General features: G+C 39.7%; 1 protein-coding gene across 4 annotated transcripts; it reads right to left on the reverse strand.

Annotated features, from left to right (window-relative positions):
* Nucleotides 1-149: 149 nt before the first annotated feature.
* On the reverse strand, nucleotides 150-17613 carry tdrd7a (tudor domain containing 7 a). Of its 4 annotated transcripts, none has more exons than XM_026170388.1 (22): nucleotides 17532-17613; nucleotides 16670-16897; nucleotides 16407-16551; nucleotides 16129-16243; nucleotides 15917-16012; nucleotides 15706-15734; nucleotides 15141-15181; nucleotides 14702-14872; nucleotides 11999-12430; nucleotides 11640-11836; nucleotides 10452-10644; nucleotides 7234-7345; nucleotides 6871-7082; nucleotides 6064-6198; nucleotides 5373-5456; nucleotides 5101-5235; nucleotides 4887-4997; nucleotides 4146-4317; nucleotides 3836-3996; nucleotides 3075-3268; nucleotides 2631-2791; nucleotides 150-917 (listed from the first exon to the last, which is right to left on the reverse strand). In XM_026170388.1, the coding sequence occupies exons 2-22, from the start codon at nucleotides 16871-16873 to the stop codon at nucleotides 694-696; spliced, it is 3324 nt and encodes a 1107-aa protein (XP_026026173.1). In that variant the 5' UTR covers nucleotides 16874-16897; nucleotides 17532-17613; the 3' UTR covers nucleotides 150-693. The 4 variants fall into 4 exon arrangements, with proteins under 4 accessions (XP_026026173.1, XP_026026175.1, XP_026026172.1 ...); XM_026170390.1 differs by having other exon boundaries at nucleotides 15141-15178; nucleotides 17526-17611; XM_026170387.1 differs by having other exon boundaries at nucleotides 17526-17611.
* Between the last annotated feature and the right edge of the window lie 400 nt (nucleotides 17614-18013).

Genomic DNA, 18013 nt, shown 5'->3' on the forward strand with positions numbered 1-18013 from the left:
TTTTGCTTGACAAAAGTGCCTTTTAAAGGTTAGAAGAAAGGTAGAAATGTGAAATGTAAAAGTGAAATCAGGGGTTAAATGTGAAAACGCTAACTTTACAACATTAAACTATATTGTCCATTATACAAAATGATACTGGAAGGCAGAGGTTAAACTTGAAATCTTTATACGGTGCATGCTTTCTATATTTTGAAAATACACATCACACTTGCAAGAATCTGCTGACAAGAAATTGCTCACCCCCCCCCCAATATTTGCCCAACAAACCGTTAAACTGACATTGTTGATATAAGGAAAAATTTAATGGATTTATGACCCTATCTAGAAAATTGTAATCAGAATTAAACTTTTTGAGCCAGAAGGTATGGACGCACATGCAAACCCCCCCCCCCCACAAAAAAAACAACAACAATTTCTTCATAAGTATACATTTCAAATATATATTATATAAATAAACAGCTGGATTCACTGCAATATCAAACTCTGCAAAGTCAGCTCAGCTTAAAGAAAAAGCAAAACATGCAATAAAGAACACATATGGCTTAACTAGAACCAAAAGAAAAATGCAGGAAATTTTTATTAACTTCAAGACTGTGACCCTACCAAATCTCAAAAGTCTTCGTACAGAATAATGAACACTGAAACAGAACAGAAGACATTTATCCCCATGCTTGTGTTTCCATTCTAGGAAGTTCAAGACAGCTCGACATCAATCGCAGTGATAACTGTGTGGATCCAAAGGTCCTGATTATCCACTGTGGTGTCCACTAGGTAAACTGTCAACCTGCGCTCCCAAGGCTCACCTTTGACCTCCGACACATCTTGCACACTGTCCACCACTGCGACCAGTGCGCGATTCTCTACATGATTTCTGAATAACATCGAGGAATCCTCTGACCATTGGTGCTGTGTTACACCTGTATGATCAGGAAAAGGAAACAACTAGTATGTGTACACCACAGATTTCATATAAAACATGGACATGTCTACTACAACACCCCCCCCCGCCCCACGGCCTTTTGCATTTTGGCTTCCACTATATTGATTGGTAGTAGTGACTATGTTTGGATGGATGGATGGATGATCTCCGTCACACCTCTCTGATCTTTCAACTAACAAAACCTCCAAATAGAACTCAGTCAGCTGGTAAGTTGCTTCTGATTTTCCTTGAAGCAGGCTAAAATAGGCCAAACTTTGGAACAGTCTGCCTCTTCAAACTAAGATCTCTCCAACACTTGACATCTTTAAAACCTGTCTGAAAACACATCTTTACTCACTAGCTTTTAATTCTGACTCAGTTTTTGTTTTGTTCTTTGTGTTTGTTCTACTTTTTACCTTTTTAAAATGTGCTTATAAATAAATTGATTGATTACTAAGTTGGGCTGTCAAGTTAAGTCACATGCAACAAGATTTGCTTGTTGAACACTTCTTTGCAAGTGGCAAGCAGTCCCATGAAGGACACTCCAGGTTTCAGATGGTAGCTAACCCTCAAACAGAATTTTGCTATTCCAATAGTAGACATAATTGTACCTAGGGCTGTGGGATATGACCAAAACCTCATATCCCGATATAAGACATTTATCGCCCCGACAACGAGATATATCACAAAAATGTTAAATTTTCTGTAAATTCTGTGAATCTCGGGCAACTCTACTTGCGTGAAGTTTTTTCAGCTGGGCGTCGTGTACCTGGAGTTGAGTGTGTCACATAAGTTGAAACTGCCACAATTTTCTTTGTATTTATTACACTGCGTGCTAGCGAGACAGAAGCTAAGCTCGCTGCAACATGGCAAATGCCTCAACGCTACCCGAAATTGAACCTCCCCCACCCTCATTCAGATCTGGCATTTGGAACTATTTTGGTTTTCATGTGAAGCATGACCCTGAAGGTAAGCGCGCCATGGACAACAGTAAAACAGTATGTCGGATGTGCCACGTAATGCTCAATTACATTGGTGGGAACTAGTGCGTTAGTGCAGTTAGCTCATTAACGTGTTGACGCCGTCCAGCCCCACACACGGGGTGATCCGCGGTAGCTCGTTAATGGAGATTTGCGCCATTATGGCGTTAAAGTAATTTTAACGAGATTAACGCTGACAGCACTAGTGGGAACACAATGAATATGACTGCACATTTACGCCAACATCATCCTAGTGCAAAGACAAGTGGAAGCAGACAAAAACAATAAGCACGCATGCTACAAACTTTACCCGAGTCATTTAGACAGCCGTTAGCACATGCTTCTCCTTATGGGGACCTGATATGTTTAATATGCTGCTGAGAATATAGCCCAGAAGAAGCGTATAGTATAGCTTTTATTTTGGAAAGAGCCATTTCTCTGTAATAAACCCTCTTTTCCAAAGATGAGTGATTTCTCGATCAGATAGATTTTATTTTTTTATTATTTTTTTGTTTCAGCAACATTAAATTTAAAAACTACTTTTGAGTTCAAACATATTTATAATTTTAATGAATGACAAATTAAAAAGGCATGAACATTTTTTGTGTCGAAAAAATATCGAACGTGACACCAAAGTATCGAACCGAACCGTGAATTTTGCGTATCGTTGCACCCCTACTATCCATCTATATGTAAAAAACCAGTGAAGCTATATGAAGACAATAACTCACCTGCCAGTTGTGCAGTCATAGCCTGGAAGGGCAGCTGTCTGAACTCCTCTATTAAGGGCCTGATGAGCGTACTGTGGACTAGCTCATGCTTACCGTAGTCCAGCTGGTAGACAGACACCAAGCCATTGGAAAGACTCCCCTTCACCTTCACACGGTGCCAACTACATACAGGTAAACATCGGTTAAGCCATTGACCCTGACACAATAGCAACTTATTGATTTTAAACTGTGAACCTTGGCATCACACAGCAAAGCAGTTGAAGGTTTTCCTCCTAATATAAACTTATAAAAGAAGAATTCTTTAAGAATATCTTTTATAATTTTGGAGTCTCAAAAATATGCTACAAAGACAACAATGTGTTAGGGAAGGAGAGAGAATAAATGAAGTAGTTGATTTATTTCGGGAAAAACTGACAGACCTTTAGCAGCCATGTGTCGACTTACTTTTTGTCTATTTTGGCAGCATAGATGTGCCCTTTCTGGATGGTGGTGGTTGGGTTGGTCTTCCCTGTCTGGTTGTAATAAAGCATCATCTCCCCCATCAACACCACCAGCTTATGCAGGTCATGCCAAGCCTGCAGCACAAAGTAACCAGGGTGGCATGCCACTGGTACGAACACATCTATATTCTGACCAGGCTGAAAGAAGAGGACAAGGAAAATGACTTCTTGGTACTCCAGCTTTTTTTGGGTATGGAATAACCCCAAACCCATATTCTTTACTAATTTAATTTGACCATAATCTGTAAATGGATGTGAGAAATTGCTCACACACACACACACACACACACACACACACACACACACACACACACACACACACCAAATTTGAACAGCAAGATTATGTTGAACTTTTAACTGGAAAACTCTATTCATTTTCAATGCTTCAATGTTACAGTTTTATTGTTGGACTGTAGTAGAGTAACTGCATGTTTCACCATGCAAAACAATTGTTTTATTTTAAACTAAGCCTTGATGAACTTCAGTTTATTCTCTCTGAAACAAACCACTTTGGCTTCACCATGCTCCCCTCTAAACCAACTTTTTTCAGATTGGCTTCCCCTGGCAACAAAAGCATTTAAAGGAGTGGTAGGGAGGAGTTTTGTGCTTAAAGCCAGGGCTGCGTGCTTGAGACTATTCAAGCACACAGACTATTCTTGCAGCCATCTTTTACTCCCAATAGAAGGTTATCTCATCTTCACGCACCAAGGGGAGATCCAGCAGAGGTGGCAGCTGAAGTAGTTGCGTCTGAGTTTTGGTGGTAGCATCCCCGCCCCCTGCTATGTGACGTAGCTGCGGTGAAGCCTTCACAGCGGGATTCGAGACTGAGCTGCTGAGAGACGACCTCTCCATCACAGGAGTGAGACCTACAAGTTTAAACAGCACCCCATTCCAAATATTACATTAGAGATTATGAGCTTAAATAAAAAAAATAAAAAATAAAAGTTTCAGGTCAAATGTTTACTGCTGGTAGGAAGTATTTCAGACCCAGAATGTTTATGATGCGCACCATTACCTGTATTCATGTTGCAACTGGTGATTGTGTTGTTTTGTATTGTGAGCTTCTTCCACAACTCTGACTGGGCCAAGTGATGGTTGATGCTATCGTCCAAATGCTGACCGCCAACGCCAATGAAAAGATACATATAGACAAGCGTGTCCTTTGTGTCCTGGTTTAATTTCAAGATCTGAAAATGAAAAGAATGGTTAAAAGAATGCATGGACAAAATGTACAAATTGAGAGCTTAAATTTATCGTGACTGCTTTACACAGTTGCACTTTGGAGTTAACTGATATTTAACTGCACGTCTACTAATGAATCAAAATACGACAACCAGAAGTCTAACACACTGTTAGAACCTACAAGACCTGTGATTTGCCCTGTGATGTACAGCACTAATACAGTGCCAGCAGATCCTTTATTCTGTGCATTTTGAGTGAAAGAGCCAACACAAATCATATTTGGTCCAACACATTCTCATTATCCATCAGAAGTTCATGGTTTGTGGATCGTTAGACCAGTGCTAGTAGATGCTGTCCATAGCTCTTCCACTAGCAATGCTGGTTATGGTATGTCTCAACAGTCAAATCTTTCCTGTTTAGAGATACTTCATTCCATTTACCTGAAAATTTGTCAAAAATCACTTCTTTCACACTGGCCATTATTCCAGAATGCAATTACAAGTTACTGTGCTTCAAAGTGAAGATTTTATTATCAGCAGCATTTACCAAGTCTATTTTTTGATGTAGATAGTACCTTCATTCTACAGGCTTCAGAGCCCATAACAGCCTCCTTCACCCACAGAATGGCCTCTTGGCTCCAGTCACCCTCAGGAACAGGAAGGTCAGCTAGGCGACATTTAATAGCCTGGAGAAGACACACTTACAAACCTTTACATGTGTTACAAAACTCGTGAAGCCTGTCTGACCACTGATCTCTCCATCACCTAGAACAAACACAAGTAACTAACCTGTGGTGGGATGATAATGAAGTCTTTCAAAAGAAGAGGGGGGATCTCCCGAAGATCAGTGAGTTCTAGTGTTGCTGGGACACCAAAGTCAATGACAGAAATCTCCATCACTCTGTTACCGTACATATTGGTGATCTAAAATTAAAAGCAACAGAAGATGATGAAGATGAAGAAGAAAAACTTACTGGTCATGATTTTTGCCATTCTCAAAACATTTCTTTCAATTATTTTTAAGTCTTCAAACAAATACATTGCCAATATTTGATTCCTACCTCAACTCTGGCCCACTTTTCTTTGTAGCGAGCTAGACAGAACTTGCCAATGAAGGGCCTAGACACCAGGAACTCAGATGTGATCTAGTAGTGGGGGGGGGGGGGGGGGGGGGACGACAAACAAACAGAAAAACCCAGTAACAGTGTTAGAAAGCTTCGCCCATTCCACAGATGGAACAGCAGTTGCAAGGAACTCATATCTGTGAGAAGTACAAATAATGAATAAATCCCAGTAAATGACAGACAAGTGTCTGAAGTCTTTGGTGGGGATCAAATGCACTGTCAACGAGATAAAAGACAGGCACAAAAAAGAAGAAGAAGAAAGGAAGCCATTCGTGCTCAAAGGTCATCCTTAAGGAAAAACCTCCAACAAGAATTTTTTTTTTTTTTTTTTTTTAAACTAGATGTTTTTTTGCATTCATTGTTCTTTGTATTTAAAGTAAATGCATCTTTCTGAAAAGCAATTTAAACAGCCAATGTGAGGTACAACAACTGCACAAAAACCTCATTGTCCCTGAGGCCCAGTATGGGGAATGTATTTTTCCCCCTCCTTATCTTTATCACCGTTTATAACTTCTCAAAAAAAACACATGACAAAAAATACAATCCTGCACACATAGTATGTGGAAATACCCTTATTCCATTGTCTTCCACTCGTCCATGAATGTATGTACTATAAAGTATTATATACCTGGGAAATGAAGTAGGCCTCTGTTTCTTCTAGTAACTTGCTCAGTCTTGCAGTTCCACGGGAAGGGAGCTGGCAGTACAAGGTGCCATCTTGACACACATTTGTGACAGACACATCCTGATAGGTAACATTTACCTACAGGCAACAGTATCATATTATACAATGCTGGAAGAATTCATCAAAAACTTGTGTGATGCAGCAATGATGATAATGGTTAGAGTCTCACGCACAAAACAGTCTTTGCATTTTCATCTTATTTCTGGCCATTTGATGAGCTAAAATGAGTGCATTATGCTTCAATAAATGAAACCCAGATTAATTTATTGAAGAATAATGAACTCATTTTTAAAAAAAGCAATTTTATTACTACAATACATTAAAAAAAACAAAAAACAATGAAGATAATGAAAGTTTTGCTGCACTCCCAAAGTTATTTTTGTACTCTTGCATTTTTAAATCAAGTAACACGTGTTTCTCAGGAAAAATAACAAGCAGCAAGCTCTGCCTGAGGGCTAACAAATCACTTTGCCCAAAGCTGAATATAAAACTGCAGTTTCCAAACCACCCACACACGCAAACACACACCCCTACTATAACATAAGACACAATAAAGTACGGGTAACACAGCACCACTTAGTGGTTATGTTGAGTTTATAAGAAAAATATGAAAAGGGGAGGAAAATAATTACAAATCTAAGTCTTCCCCACTAGAACTAATTGTCTGACCACATTTTATTTAAAAAAAAGAAAAAAAAAAAAAGAAAAAACAAAAAAAAAAGGTATATCCTCAATAATATGTAAACCTACAGACAGAGGGTTGTTCATGGTCTTGTCCTGTAGAACCTTCAGGCAGGCGGAGTTGATGTTGAGGTCGTCATCCTGTGAAGTATCATAAAGTACTGCTGTAGGTACTTCACTCTCTTGGCATGGCTCTAATGTTTCCATCAGCAGGATCTTTCCAATTGCCACATTATCCATAAGTGAGAGCACCAATGGATGGGAGCTGAATCTTTCTAGGCCTGACAGGAGGATAGTAAAGAAATGGAAAAAGATGAAGACAATGGCAAGAGCATCAGGGTAACAGAAACTCCTAAAAACACTTCCTTTATCTAGAGATTGCGTTTGTTCTGTATAAAACAGTTAAACAGAATTTCCTAATGTTCTACATACCTGCAAGCTGAACATTAGTGGCTTGAAAGGGCAGGGAAAGAAAGTCCCTGTGTAGTTCCAGCAGATTTTTCATGTTAGTCTCTACAGAGAAGCCATAATCCATGTAGTAAACCTGACAGACACACAGAGAGGTTCTTTGGTTTCACATGTCTACGTACGTGTACACACACACACACACACACACACTAAATATTATAAGACTTTTGGACGCCTTTTAATACACATTGTATTGTGATGGAGCTTAAACATCAGTCTCACACAATTTGAGACTAAACTTACAATAAAACAACAACAAAAACATACAGAGTATTAATTTTCAAAAGTAAGAATGCACTCTTTGCAAGTGTACATAAAGTTGGTTTAGTTTAACATTAGAACCACAAAAGGGGGTAATTTGGCATTTAAAAAAAAAAAAAAATCCTTTTACCTCTGTTAAAATAAAACCATCATCTCATATTCCTACACAGGGCTTATTCATCAAATACTGAATTTCTAGGGGTGCTGAATTTTAAACAAATATTTTGACATGAAAGATGCTATAACATGAGCCAGAGCTAGACAGATGTTATAGATAAATAAATGTATACGTTATAGTATTTAGATAAAAATAATAATAATAATAATAATAATAATAATTAACTGCCAAGGTGAGCATGGGATTCTGAACTACAGGGAGTGCATAATTATTAGTCAAGTTGTATTTTTGAGAAATAATTTTATTATTGAACAACAACCATGTTCTCAATGAACCCAAAAAACTCATTAATATCAAAGCTGAATGTTTTTGGAAGTAGTTTTTAGTTTTAGCTATTTTAGGGGGGTATCTGTGTGTGCAGGTGACTATTACTGTGCATAATTATTAGGCAAATATACATTTCTGACATTCAAAAACAAAACAAAAACAAATCGGCGACCAATATAGCCACCTTTCTTTGCAAGGACACTCAAAAGCCTGCCATCCATGGATTCTGTCAGTGTTTTGATCTGTTCACCATCAACATTGCGTGCAGCAGCAACCACAGCCTCCCAGACACTGTTCAGAGAGGTGTACTGTTTTCCCTCCTTGTAAATCTCACATTTGATGATGGACCACAGGTTCTCAATGGGGTTCAGATCAGGTGAACAAGGTGGCCATGTCATTAGTTTTTCTTCTTTTATACCCTTTCTTGCCAGCCACACTGTGGAGTACTTGGATGCGTGTGATGGAGCATTGTCCTGCATGAAAATCATGTTTTTCTTGAAGGATGCAGACTTCTTCCTGTACCACTGCTTGAAGAAGGTGTCTTCCAGAAACTGGCAGTAGGACTGGGAGTTGAGCTTGACTCCATCCTCAACCCGAAAAGGCCCCACAAGCTCATCTTTGATGATACCAGCCCAAACCAGTACTCCACCTCCACCTTGCTGGCGTCTGAGTCGGACTGGAGCTCTCTGCCCTTTACCAATCCAGCCACGGGCCCATCCATCTGGCCCATCAAGACTCACTCTCATTTCATCAGTCCACAAAACCTTAGAAAAACCAGTCTTGAGATGTTTCTTGGCCCAGTCTTGACGTTTCAGCTTGTGTGTCTTGTTCAGTGGTGGTCGTCTTTCAGCCTTTCTTACCTTGGCCATGTCTCTGAGTATTGCACACCTTGTGCTTTTGGGCACTCCAGTGATGTTGCAGCTCTGAAATATGGCCAAACTGGTGGCAAGTGGCATCTTGGCAGCTGCACGCTTGACTTTTCTCAGTTCATGGGCAGTTATTTTGCGCCTTGGTTTTTCCACACACTTCTTGCTTAATTGGTAGTAGGCTTTCGAGCCTATACAGCTTGGAGTAAGACAACATGCATGAAGAGGATGAAGTGGACAAAATACTCATTTGCCTAATAATTCTGCACTCCCTGTAAAGCAGAGTGGGTAAGAGGTGGGAGTGTGCGACCAAACATGTGGAGAACTGGCCATTTTACTGACTGTACAGAGCAGTGAGGAAACCATAGCTGAACCCAACTGAGAGTGCACAGTATGGAGAACTAATCCAAGGGAAATACATTTTTTTGTTGCAGGAGAGGTCAAAATTACACTTTCTGGCAGAGACAGAACAATAAATTCAAATTTCTTTGTATTGTGAGAAACTGGAGAAACCCATGCAAATACAAATTTTCCAGTGTGTCAAGTTTAAAATACTTTCAAAGCAAACTATGCTGCCTATCTTAATTTGCGTAAGCATGCCATTTTCGTAAGTCACTTGTCCTTAAACTTGCATTTTTTTTTTTTATTTACATAGACTAACAGCCACACTATCAAACTCATCTTCTTCAACTAATTCTAAAGAAAGGGAAACAGTAGTATCATTAGATTTTAATCCACCAATGTGTGGGATCATCTAGACAAGCGGTCTCCAACCTTTTTTGCACCACGGACCGGTTTATGCCTGACAATATTTTCACGGACCAGCCTTTAAGGTGTCGCAGATAAATACAACAAAATAAAACTAGTACCGGTACCGAAAAAAAAGAAGATTTATTCATAATACACGTGAAAAGACCCAGGAAAACCGAGTTAACGATAAAAATGATAACAAAATAATGCTGAAAACCGATAAAAACCATACATTTCACACCTGAGCCTCAACTTTTGCGGCCCGGTACCAAACGACTCACAGACCGGTACCGGTCCGAGGCCCGGGGGTTGGGGACCGCTGATCTAGACTGAGAATGAAACAAAAAGAAGAGCTTTGAATGACCTTCAATATGCCTGGAGAACTCTTCCTGAGCACCACTTAAAGAAATTCCAAGAAACAGAGTTCAGTCTGTGTTAAAGAGTAACATGTGGGCATACCAATATTGACTTTCAAGTCTGTATATGCTTTACTTCTATTCATGTTTCATAAATCACTGCCACCATCTCCAATTTTCCCAGCAAAATATAGAGAAATGAGACATGGATCAAGACTTTTGGACAGTTAAATGCTCTTACACTTATAAAAACTGCCTGATGGTTTAGCCAAATTAAAAAGCTTGGCTCTATCAATATAATTTACTGAGACGCATAAAGGGGATTAAAAAAACAACAACAACAACAACAAAAACAGTGACATTGTGTGTCAGAAACTCTCAGGGTGACTAAAATTGTAGTGGGTGCAACTAGATATTTTAAATATAAACATTTAGGACTTTAAGGACTCATAAACACACTAGCACAGAACTATGGTTAAAAATAAATAAATTCAAGAAATTTACCTTGACCTTGTTGGGGCCTCTAACCTCTAACACCTGCCCTCTGGCCATCTCAGCTCCATCCTCACCTCTGACAGCTACAAGCTGACCAACTATGGGATTAGACACAGGATGCTGAATGGAGTTTTGGCTGTAAAAGGTTTGCATGGCATCCTCCATGGCTTCCTGGGCGTTGGAGTAATTCTCACCTACATACCTGAAGAAAGACAGATTTTCACTTCACTCTTCAATTTGTCATAACTTACTGTGGGGGAAAACATTTTTGTATTTTCAAATTAAATCCAAATAATGAAGGTTGCAAGACATGATTTTAGTCATAATAAATCACAAACAAACAAAAAAAAGACTGAATTGATATTATGTAATAATAATAATAATAATAATAATAATAATAATAATAATAATAATAAATTGCGTTTATATAGCGCTTTTCGAGACCCTCAAAGCACTTTACAATTCCACTATTCATTCACTCTCACATTCACACACTGGTGGAGGCAAGCTACAGTTGTAGCCATAGCTGGCCTGGGGCAGACTGACAGAAGCGAGGTTGCCATATCACGCCATCAGCCCCTCTGGCCATCACCAGTAGGCAGTAGGTGAAGTGTCTTGCCCAAGGACAACGACCAATATGTAGGTGAGAACTACTCCAACGGCCAGGATCGTGGCTCAAGAGTTGGGAGTTCGCCTTGTAATCGGAAGGTTGCCGGTTCGAGCCCCGGCTTGGACAGTCTCGGTCGTTGTGTCCTTGGGCAAGACACTTCACCCATTGCCTACTGGTGGTGGTCAGAGGGCCCGGTGGCGCCAGTGTCCGGCAGCCTCGCCTCTGTCAGTGCGCCCCAGGGTGGCTGTGGCTACAATGTAGCTTGCCATCACCAGTGTGTGAATGGGTGGATGACTGGATATGTAAAGCGCTTTGGGGTCCTTAGGGACTAGCAAAGCGCTACATAAATACAGGCCATTTACCAAGACAGACAGAGCTGGGGATCGAACCGGCAACCTTCCGGTTACAAGATGAACTTCCCAACCCCCTGAACCACGGTATGTTGATAACAAAAGGTTTTGGATTTTTCTCTTCCATTTTGTTGACTGGGTTTAAATTATTTTTTAGATTTAATAATGCATTAAGTAATAATGCATTAAGTGCATTAAGTAGTACAAAAATGTCTGCATTAATAAAGTCTGTCTCACCTTACAGTAACGGCATTGGTGGTCTTGACTTCAGTAACCAGCACTGATGGGTATTGCACTGAGGGAAGAACTAAAGAGGGAGGAACCACAGGACTCAGGACCTTCAGACCAGAAGGAAGAGGATGCCTTATACCCTGCTGGTTTTCTCGACCGTCTGTGGGTTTTATGTCTGCTCTGCTTGATTTGTAGAGGATGGCCTGATCACAGGAAAGAACGAAAACATAACCATTGTTAAAATCATTGTTGTTTTAGCTGCAAACAATCACCATTTTCACCCCTACAGTTTCTGTGTTACCCATCAGAACACCTACTGCTGTTTACTCAACTTATACGTCACCTACACTGCATCAATCTCTTACCTTCTTCTTGTCATGTGGCGAGGGGTACTCCACATTGCATATATCAAGCAAAAGAGACAAGTTGTCCAGCACATGCTCAGGGAATGGCACCTTGTATGCCTCCATAAAAAGTTTGGGCATAGCATGGGCCCACAGACCCTGGCTGTATTTGGAAAGGAGCTCCTTTATTTTCTGACGAACATCAGCTGAGACAACAGCACACGGTTTTGATGGAGGACATGGTGTAGAATCAGAAGTGGGATTGAATGTGACTTGTGTACAAGGGCTTTCAGGTGTTGAGGGACATGAAGAAAAATGTGTGCTGGTAGTGCTTAAATTGTTGAGCGATGCTTGTGAAGTGCTGGTGGTGCTCTTTAAAGGAACAGGAGATTTCTTGGTAGGCAGAGGAGGGTAGACCAGCTGGTCGGCTCGGTTGGTGGAAAGTTCCTCTACCTTTGGAAGAAGATAAATGAGACACACAAAAAAGTGAACATCTTAAATAAAGCTGTTAAGCATACAATCAAAGACCGCAACACACCTCCAACTTACCCCATCTCTAACACCCTTCTGTCATTCTAACCCTCTCCATGACCACCTTCACTAAATCCAGGAATCTTACATGTACTCCTGCCTGGCAGCTCCATTAAAATTCTTTGTCTAATAAATCCACTGTACCTCATTTGCACAATTCCAAACCATCTCAACCTTGCCTCAAACTTTGTCTCCTCAAACTCTGACTCATTTTTAATCTTGTCTATCCTGGTCATTCCCAGTGAAATTCTGAGCATCTTAAACTCTGCTACCTCCCTCTCATTTTATACGTGTGTATTCTGTCTTGCATCCAACTTTCTTCTTCACTCCAGTGCATACCTCCATCTTTCCAGACTCTCCTTCACCTGCTCGCTACTTTTACTACAGATTGGTGCTCACAGATGACATCCAGGGAAACTCCTACTTGACCTCATCTGTCAACCTGCCCATCAACACTGCAAGCAAGAAGGGGCTCAGAGCTGATCCCTGATGTAATCCCATCCCCATCTTGAACCCATCTGTCACTCCCATTACACACCTCACCACCATTTCAGTGTCCGCATACATATCCTATACCACCTCACATGCTTCTCCTTGCCACTCCTGACTTCCTCGTGCAGTACAATAGTTAGCTGGCACCTTATCATATGCTTTCTCTACATCCACAGAGACACAGGGCCTGTCTCAATATGCGTTCTCGTGATACGTCATCAGTCGGAGACCAAGTACTGTTCCAAATCAAAGTACGCATCAAGCCGAGAACACGAAAAAGTCCCGGATGTGTTCTCGCTCCGCCCGTTTTATCAAGCATGCATCGGTGGTGACTTGTGTGGACTTGGTACAGCTAAATATCCCAGAATGCATTTCGTCCAAAACTCAAATGCAGTAATGGCGGACGTGCGGGGCTAAAAACTTTTAAATATTACTCTTTCTGAGTCACAAAATAAACTTTTAAGTTATTTTCAAGCGAGAATGTAGCTGTGTAAGCTTCAAATATCTGCTCGATTTATCAAGATATCATATATTTCAAAATGTGCTCTGATGTTTTTGGAGACGTCTGTGACCCCGCCAGCTCTATAGCAGATATGGCCTGCATGGTAAATGGCCTGCATTTGTATAGCGCTTTTCTAGTCCATAGGACCCCAAAGCGCTTTACACTACATTCAGTCATTCACCCATTCACACACACATTCACACACTGGCGATAGCGAGGTTGAGGATCACTAGAGCCGGCGAGAGCAGCGGACTCCCGGCGCAACATTTTCAACCCCCCCTACGGTCTTTTCGCTACTCAGGTTAAACAAACCCCAAACCCCAGCAGCTGCCTATTGTATTGAGTGTCCACTAAAATATAAATAAAAGCGTTCTAACATCTCACCTGCTTGTTTTTATTAAAACATACATGTACACTATTTTTATTTTATTTCGCTACTGAGGTTAAACATGATATATAAGTCACTTAGATCACTTCTAAAAGTTAACGTTTGGTTTATTTCAGTGTTTTATTTGTTCCTGAGTAAATCGGTTTGGCTGTGATTAAAGTTAAGCTTCATAACATATTACTCAGTTAAATTAAGAGGGGACAGCAGTAAAAACTCCGGACCTGTGACATCATCAAGTACGCTGGTGTTCCAAATGTAGAAATCGCGAGTCTGTGCTCACGTTCTCGGCAAGTCCGTACTCCCGTGCGGTCTCGGCAAGTCCGGTCTCCCCGAGAACGCGAGTGCGTACTCGCGTACTTAGAATTGAGAAAAGGCCACAGTGAAGCTCCTTCTAGTGCACTCTTCTGGCATGAAGCCATACTGCTGCTCATTGACTGCCACCTCTCTTAAGCTAGCTTCAACAACTCTGAGGCCTAGCATTACTTTTTCATTTGCTATAGGTCTGAAAACTAGTACTGGTAACGATTTCAACTGAAAATACTATCACTTCCTAAGAGTTTGTTAAAGAAAAAAACTTGACTAAAAGTACTTTTTTTAAAAGGCATCACGATACGTCCACAACCACCCTTACTAACCCTTTTTTGGCATTTTAAACTACAAGTTTTCAAAATAATTGATTCTGAGACTGCAGAACTGAGTGTGAAATTGAAAACTGTCACTGGGTTTACAACCTAACATAAAACAAGACATTAAAAAGAACAAAAAAAAAAACAAAAAAAAAAAAAAAACAAACCCAAAATACTCAACTTACGGTACACACGTGTGTCCACTTTGCCATGTCCCTGAGCACCTGAGGATGGAGGTTCCGACTGAACGTATCACAATAGAGTTCTGAGAGTTTTGACATCCACAGTCCACTGTAGTACTTCTCCAGGAGCTGACTTATTTGACTCTGCACCAGCTCCACGTCATACTCACTATCCTGCATGGAGGGATTTGAACGATCATGTGTTGCATTGCCACCTATGGGTTAAAACTTTCTACTATACCATATTATCAAAACTATGCAAAAGTTATTTTCTTAAACAGAAAGCATCTGATGTGACTTCAGTGATCAAATAGTTTAACTGAAATAGTATAAATATGGATTCTAAGTGTATTTTTTTACTCAGAAGTATTAAGATTGTCCTGACCATCTAAAGAGCACTTTGTATTCTAATATTGACAAAATTAACAGCAACAGACCGTACCTGGGATTGGCTGGGCATAGATACTCGCTGTAGGTTCACTACTGAAAAATGTTTGAAAAGATAGAAATTAAGTAAATACACTTTGATACAAGCCAGTCTCAAAAGCAGAGCACTGCTGTTTGTTGTTAATCTTTATACATATGCTGTATTAACTTCTTAAATCAATCATTAGCACTAGAGCAAAACTTTGTTTCATTTCAGATCCTATGATTATTGTGACCATACATTGTTCTGAGCACTATAGCTGATAAAAAGTCAAACACTTCAATATGGTGCTGGTTAAACTGTCATCTGTGCAGCTGATTACAAGAGTTATATATTGTGATGCTGCACAGCCAAATTCACTTTGCTAACAAGCTTGGTACTGTTTGTACTTTTCTTTAGTAATACATTTCTAAGCCTGACTTGAAAAGATCTAAAAAATATGCCCAAAGAGCAGTTTAAAAGCAGATATATGCAAAAGCACTATATTTGTGTAACTCTTGTTATACTTGGATTCAACTTAGAAAGTTGTGCTATCAGAAAAAAAAAAAAAAAAAAAAAAAAGAGGAAAAATCTCAAATACCTTTGGAGTTCATCAAGTTCTTCTCTTTCCTGTTAGCAACATAGATATCTTAAAGCACAATGTGATTTCATAACAATAAGCTGTCACTCAACAGGACACAGAATTTTGCATTCATGTAGCTATGATTCTTAAAGGCTATACATACTAAAATTACACAGTACATTTTTTTGAGGAGAGCTTAAGCTTAATTTGCCCACAAGTGTATCTTCACCTGTTAAGTGTAACACATGCTGGTTTTAAAGCTGGTTGAGGAGCTGGTTGTCGGTGTTCAACTGGTGTGATGGAGCTGAAACCTTGGTCCAACTTCCTAGCATTTGAGAAGATTATGACAGAGTGTGACAAAGAATTTCTGCAAAGCTGAATTTATTGTCTAAATATTGCTTATAATTCCTTGAATAAATAAGTAAAGAAGATATTGTTAACCTGTAGTCCCCTGAGGCACTGAAACCTCTATAGCCACCATAGGGCCAAGAACGGTTTTTTGATGAATAACATTTACTATGAGCAGAAGGTTGGCGGAGTGAAGTCCTTGGCCTCACTAAAACCAAGGAAAGAAAAACAAACCATATAAATAATGACCAATGTTTCCCCACAGATACAGTGTATGAAAACCTGCCCAATCATTATGACATTAATCTTTTTTTTCTTCTGTCTAAGACGAGACCATGATTAATTAGTTGTTCCAACTAAGAAACACCTACCATTGAGCATGTACGAGTTGGGAGGCTTGAATCTCATCTTGCAGTTCACAATCTGGGAGCGACCAGATTTCTTCGAGGTTTTCTGCCTGGCAACCAATTGAGCAATGTTGGCAGTCTCCTCATACACTGCAGCTAAGCACTGTAACTAAGGTAAAGATTAATAAAAAAATTGTTTAATAAAAATTTCTAGCAGTTATACGTCTCCCAGTTCTTTGATGAGGCAGTAGTGTAGAGGGAAAACATTTTTTAAACAATACACTCACCTGACCCATGCCGTACTCAAGTTTCACAACGGAGGGAATGCTTCTGAGGTAGTCCTCGAGCTTTGAGAAGCCCAGCTTCTCCAGTGGGATGTTCTCTCCACACAGTGACCGGTACTCCGACTGAAGGTTGTCAATTGACACGCCGTCTTTGCTGGACTGGAGGACAGCCCGCAATATCCTCTTGACGAACTCGGCATCTGCCATCTTGGCAAACAGACTTGCATTGAACTGAGAAAAAACGGAAAGCAAAACATGTTTTTAAAAAAAAAAACAAAAAAAACAAAAACATAACATTGTAACAAAAATGTGAGCTTCAACAGCACATTTCTTATTTTCAAAGAGCTCTGATATATTTTACAGTTTGGATACTTTAAAAAATCTACAAATCTTTGGTCCCTAAGTTAACATACCAACACGTTTGGGGCACACTCATTATGTCCGAAATCTTTTTTTTTTTCTTTCCACTCAGGTTCATGAATTTAGCCTGTAAAGGGAGTCACAGGAGTGACTAACGATTAGGTAGGAGTTTCAGGTGTCGAAAACCTCACCAATAAGTTTGGTGTGTGAGATTTTCGTATACCACGTTTGTATCATTGATGCAAAGAGCAAAATCTCAGTGCCTCATTACTGGACTCCTTTTTAATCCTCATGGAGAAAAATGGCGCAAACCGCGGGAGTTGGCTAACGGCTAACTGTTAGTACAAAGTAGCTCGTTCAGAGGTCGGAAATAGTCCTTCATTTCGGCCCACAGTTGACATAAACCATAAACCAGCGAAAAACATCTATATTGCGCAATTAACATCAACTTAAATTTGGTAATTTTATCGACAGGGAGACGGTTAAAAGTTAATAGTACCTGCACCTGTTAACCAAACGCCTGGAAACTCTTCTCTCGCGAACTCAAAATCTCGCGCACGCCCACAACTCCCAGTAGTTAATTATCCTGAACAGCGCAATTTTGAACCGCCTCATATACGTTTAAACATTACGTCGCTTTTTTTTTTTATTTGTCTCGTAAACATTTAGCTAGCTAACACATATTTTCTTACATCACACAAAAAAGGTTTAATCAATTTTTTTGAAAAGCTGCTTTTAAGTGTTGTGGAAAATTTAAACTTTTATCGCAGAAAAAGACTTCACTATTCTCAAAGCAAATGTTTGTTGTAAATTTATTATTAGTATGCTGTTTTGCATCATTCATACAATATACCAGTAATTTTGCATCTGGTATACATTATCCTTGATTAATTGTTCAAAGTATTAATCCAAATAACATCAACTCTAGGATTTCTGGTATCATTTTATTAATTTGTATTTTGATTTTATTTTCAGCAACCTACAACC

The sequence above is a fragment of the Astatotilapia calliptera genome, chromosome 6, assembly GCF_900246225.1.
Source record: "Astatotilapia calliptera chromosome 6, fAstCal1.2, whole genome shotgun sequence".
Lineage (NCBI taxonomy): Eukaryota > Metazoa > Chordata > Actinopteri > Cichliformes > Cichlidae > Astatotilapia > Astatotilapia calliptera.